Raw genomic sequence first — 5,359 nt, 5'->3', positions numbered from 1 at the left:
TTGCGCAATCTAATTGCTAAGTAGGGCAATCCGTACTCAACCCGACTATACTTCTTGACTTATAGGGCTGCGTCTGCCCTCTTCTACCAGCTATATTTCGGCTATTTCTTTTTACCATTTTTTTGTGCAGCGTCAAACGGAAGTTGCCAGCTCGTCTACATTAGACCTCCAAAGCTACGTCGATCTATTGCACCCATTCTTATCCGTTCAGTACGTTAACCCGGTAAGTTTCTCGAAGCAGTGTGTGTGTAAGAGTGTGCGTTTATGCGTGGACGTGGACGTGTGTGAGTGTATGTAAGAGTGGACGTGGAATGTGTGTTTTTTTCTTTGTGTGTGTGTGTGTGTGTGTGTGTGTGTGTGTGTGTGCGCGAGAGAGAGAGAGAGAGAGAGAGAGAGAGAGAGAGAGAGAGAGAGATGTCCATGTTGAAGATGAAGACAGTATAAGTAGTACTGATGATACTTCTCACTTGCTAGAACCTTCGGCGGATACTCGTTACATCGAACCAGAGCACAGAACTGTGGCAAGGTCAAGCTGCTGAGTCTGATTCTTTACCAGTTGAAGATGAGTACTACAAAAACATGCAGAATATACTATTGATTGTAAGTGCTTTTAAGTTTAATATGGACATGTTTATATGTTAATCTAGTAAGTTGATCTTGATCATACACAATATTGTTGATGTTACTAGTTCCATTCAAGGCTCTCTAATTATGGCCGATCGATGGGTACTCATGGTCGGCCGCTGATCATCGGTCGATGGCCAGTACTGGTCGACAGCAGATCACCATATTATGACTTCAAATGAACACAACTATGTTTTGCATGTGATATAATTTGCCCACACAATAGAGTGCCAGAGATGGATCCCCAAGCATTTTTGCGAGATGTTCAGAAAGCTTTCGAAGGTAGTTCTCTGCAAGGACATTATCAGAAATTCCTCTTACTCTTACAAGCTTATAAAAGAAAAAGGTCACTACCTCGCTTCCACCGGGCTATTTAGCGTGATCTTTTACACATTTTGAACACACAGAAGGGTACCAATCAAAGGGGATGTACATAGATTGAATAAAGAATGTGTTATATTCATGAAAAATCTACAGATAACTATGGAGGGCTTAAAAAGACTATTCAAGATATTGCACGCTCATCCACTTTGTAATTGCTGTATATGTAAGATGATGCTAATTTTCAATATATGCTACCAGCCCCACACTGTCATCCACTTTCTATACATACCTTAAGTGATGGTATCCATGTTATTGATGATGTTTGTACAGTCTTGATGTGCCGGATTTAGTGACAAGAGTTGAGGCCTTGTTTGAAGGTCATCCCGACCTCATGTCGGGCTTTAACACATTCCTTTCATTAAAGACTCCTGAAAAAATCTTCGAAAGTACATTGGGATTCAGTGTAGCGTTGGAATTCATCAAGAAACTCAAAGTATGTCCATCAATCCTTGAGCTTGCTTATAACATTCAGCAATATCATGGTTACATATGTACAGTACTTGATTTCCAATTAATGGACGCTTCTCTACTTTCACAGGATCAAGATGAGAATTTGTACGGAGGAATCCGTAATGTTTTGATCAACTATCGAGAGGGGATTTATCGGTCTTCTGGGGGCATTCAAAGCCAGGTATATATTTGGTTGTGCATTCATTCTGAATCATGTCAGGTATTGGGCGATTTGTATCATTCACAATGATGCCAATGGCTCTCGGGGCGGCCACTACTCTTGAATATACCATATCACTTGTGTTCAACACTGAACACTCTAAAGATAAACCGGTCCCTCATACATTCTATGACTTCTATATTGATAATCTAATGTATACATATGTGTATTTGCATATATAAATGGAAAGTACTGACCGCTCTGGGCAATCAATGCACTAAAGAAATTTTTTTTGAGCTCATAACCAGGTTGCTGATCTATGGCAGACTTGCCCAGACCTAGTGGAAGAGTTTTGTTGCTTTCTTCCCAAGGATCCTATTGCACTTATGAACTTTTCAGTCCATATGGGATTACCGGCACCATCGGACGCTAATGAGGTAACATACACAACAAACCTAGTTGAAAGTTGAGCCACTGTCTCTTATTCTTCATGTTCTCCCCACCTTGACCTACAAACAAACAACCTTGCTAACACAGGAAGATGTGATGGATGATTCCATTAAGCACAACAAAAGGAAACAAGAAGAAATTGATTGTGAAAACACTATGAAGCGTCTAAAAGTACAAGTGCAATCAATCAAGGGATCGGAGTATATAGCGGAAGGGGACATGCACACCAATAAAAGAATTCTTAATCCATCTGATTGTGAAAAAGAGGATCTGCAAAGCAACAAGCAAGTCCAAAGGGTTTCCTTGCCAATTCTCAGCTGTATGTGACCGCCCATGTCTGTTTTTTCCTTTAATTTATTGCTGACTTACATTTATGTCATCTGACATGGGTGTATCATGACTGAACTATATGCACTCTTTGCAGTTCTAAGGGAAAACCTGGACTTTTCAAGTATTGTAAATGGCATTTTGTCAGAGGAGACCGTCAAGCTAGAAGAGTTTTTGGACACCTTGATACAGATACATTCTAATGCTATCAGCTCTCTACAGACTTCAAATAATCAGGTCAATCATCTAGTTAATTGTTCTCTTCATGCTTGATCTAGCATAATTAATTTGACTAATTAAGTCTGCACGCGGTTAGCTTTTGCATAGCAACACAAGGTTCTCTTTTATTAGCTTTTCAATATGAAATAGTTATGAGAGTTATGAGCAATGCAAAAATTTAGAATGTTTCTCCTAGCCAGACAATATTCTCATTTCCTAAGATGTCAGGTTGTGGATACTTATAACCAGGATTGCAAAATGCAGGCTCTAGTTGGCGATGGCCAGCAAGCAGACCAATCAACAATCATCAAGGTCAAAACAAACAATGTTGCCAGTACAGTTGGGGAGGGGCTGAAAAGGAGCAAGAGGCTGATGGAGAAACGAGGGATCATGTTCAAAGAGGTTATGGGGATATAGAAAATCTTTGCTAGCAGGCCAATCAGAGAGATGGATTTGTCAAAGTATGAACAGGGCACTCGGAGCTATCGGCGACTACCACATGATGTAAATGTCCTGATCAGTTGTGCTCAATATGGAGCCATAGATATATTTTACTTAAATGTTCTTGCCCTTAGCTATAATCAGATGCATTTTGAATGATAACTCTCAAAATTTTGATGATTGCATGCAGTTTCCTTTTTCGACATGTGGTAAACGGAATCCTGGAGATAAGGAAGTGCTGAATGACGAATGTGTGCAATACTTTAGCGGCAATACTGACTACAAGCCGCCAAGGTTCAAGAACAAAGCATATATGCAGAAACTCTGTATCATTGAGGATGACATGTATACTTCCATCTCTTGAGCTTAATTTTAAAAACCCCATGTCTGTAGATTTTTCATGAATATAACACACCATTTTCTAGTTCAATCTGTGTATGTTTCCTTTGATTTGTACCCTTCTGTATGTTAAGGCTGTATGCAAAACAGGGCAAAATTATACCTTCCATTGAGCTTATGTGCCATGATTGTGAATAATAATTATATAGACTCACCATGCACACATGCACGAGAGCTTTTGGACAAATTCCTACAATAATTCTCACATTGTGACTTACCATCACATCATGAGCTTCAGTGAGGGGGGCATCGCATAACTAGCTAGGTGCGGTTGGGGACAGGCGATTGCCGGCCTGGTGGGCGCGGGCCCGTGGTCCACACCCGTGCCTTGAGTTGCACCAAGCAAGGTATGAGGTGCCCCCGGGAGCGGAATCTCGTGATGTTATATAGTATGGTTGCAAACAATGAGAAAGAGCGGCCCATTTTCCTACCTTTAGCTTTGTTGCAAAAGACATTAATACTCAGTACATTGTTCAATGAGACAATTTAGACACCCTGGCCTAGAAAGCAGCTTGTGATTGACCTTCATTGGACTTCGTGTGTGTGTGTGCGTGTATCAACCATATTAGTTTCTTTAACGGGTGGACCTGTAATTAGCTGAGGCTCACTAATTCTCCCTAGTAGTTACACAGCTGATACAAAAGAGTTCAAATTTTCAATTCAACCATATCGTTCACAAACTTCTGTTAAGCTCAATTCTTGGAGGTTCCAAGGTTTGATTCATTTGGATGTATTAAGATATGCAGGTATGAAGCGGACATGGTTTGCGAGCGCGCCAACTCCACGATCGAAGCCTTGGAGAAATTAATGAAATTGTTGGAAGAGACAGGAGACAAGGTTATTGTAGTGGAAGATCACCTCACAGGTAACTATCACATAAATATTAAATAGCAGTTGATCACCACTCTAATTATATACACAAGAAGATTACGAAAATTTCTAATGTAGGAAAACAAAGTCTTTTTCAGTGTATTTCATACAATGCATAACATCATGAGCTTCCGTTCGAGAGGCAACGCACACCTAGGTACGATTGGGAGCAAGGCCGGCGGTCCCCTGCACCCAATCGTACCTAGCTAGGTATGCGGTACCTCCCTCCAAAATGTGGGAATTATTGTGAGAATTTGTCCAAAACTTATTTTGTATATGTGCAAGAAGCTCAAACTAATTAATTAGAACTTGTCTCTGCTTTTTCCAATTGTTCTTAATTAAGGTTTGTAATTTGTGGTCACAGCTATTCACTTGAGGCTCATTGAGAGTATTTATGGAGAGGAGGAAATTGGTCCTCAAATGAAGGAAATGTTGGTGACAAATGCAGTGGAAGCAGCACCTATCATTTTGAAGAGCCTTAAAAAGAAGCGAATTGAGTGGAGGCCATATAAGATGGAAATGAAAGGAATTTGGAAAGAACGTTTTGCCGAGAACTATAAGATGGCTCGGCAATTGGGTTCTAAGATTCATTAATTCAGTCGTGATGGTGCAATTCAATGCGTGAGCGCGTACTTCTTGAGTTCAAACCCCGTCGGATCAATGTTTCTTCTTGCTCTCTCTCTCTCTCTCTCTCTCTCTCTCTCTCTCTCTCTCTCTCTCTCTCTCTCTCTCTCTCTCTCACTCACACACACACACACCCACACACACACACACACACACACATGCTTTCCAGGGTTATTTTGAAAATGCCTTATCAGTGAATTTTTGAACACACCCTTTTCCTCCTGTTCAATTCTTTAAAATAAACAAATTTCAAGTTCTTTCAATGATACCTCTCTATAAATAACTAGTATGTGACCCATGTGTTGTGATGGCCAAGAACAAACTGCAAGGCCTAAATTTGGTTACCCATTCTCCCTCTTCTCCCCTCGCAAGGTGAAAACGTGCGCAAAAATTCTCTATACCTTCACAAGG

At 40.5% G+C, this 5,359-nt stretch overlaps 1 protein-coding gene across 1 annotated transcript; it reads left to right on the top strand.

Annotated features, from left to right (window-relative positions):
* Window positions 1-860: 860 nt before the first annotated feature.
* Window positions 861-4,918, top strand: LOC147457552 (paired amphipathic helix protein Sin3-like 3). The gene is made up of 11 exons (XM_086513335.1): window positions 861-906; window positions 1,102-1,156; window positions 1,279-1,441; window positions 1,547-1,639; window positions 1,945-2,055; window positions 2,156-2,387; window positions 2,493-2,632; window positions 2,879-3,016; window positions 3,246-3,349; window positions 4,201-4,319; window positions 4,689-4,918. The coding sequence occupies exons 1-11, from the start codon at window positions 861-863 to the stop codon at window positions 4,916-4,918; spliced, it is 1,431 nt and encodes a 476-aa protein (XP_086369461.1).
* Window positions 4,919-5,359: the final 441 nt, after the last annotated feature.

Source organism: Adiantum capillus-veneris, chromosome 5 (assembly GCF_014529385.1).
Source record: "Adiantum capillus-veneris isolate H3 chromosome 5, ASM1452938v2, whole genome shotgun sequence".
In the NCBI taxonomy this organism is placed as follows: Eukaryota; Viridiplantae; Streptophyta; class Polypodiopsida; order Polypodiales; family Pteridaceae; genus Adiantum; species Adiantum capillus-veneris.
This window is presented reverse-complemented; position numbering and strand designations above follow the sequence as displayed.

Coding starts and splice junctions, on each gene's coding strand:
- LOC147457552 (XM_086513335.1), top strand. CDS start 861: ATGGATCCCCAAGCATTTTTGCGAGATGTTCAGAAAGCTTTCGAAG. Junction 2,056..2,155: donor CACCATCGGACGCTAATGAG/GTAACATACACA, acceptor TTGCTAACACAG/GAAGATGTGATGGATGATTC. Junction 4,320..4,688: donor AGTGGAAGATCACCTCACAG/GTAACTATCACA, acceptor TTGTGGTCACAG/CTATTCACTTGAGGCTCATT.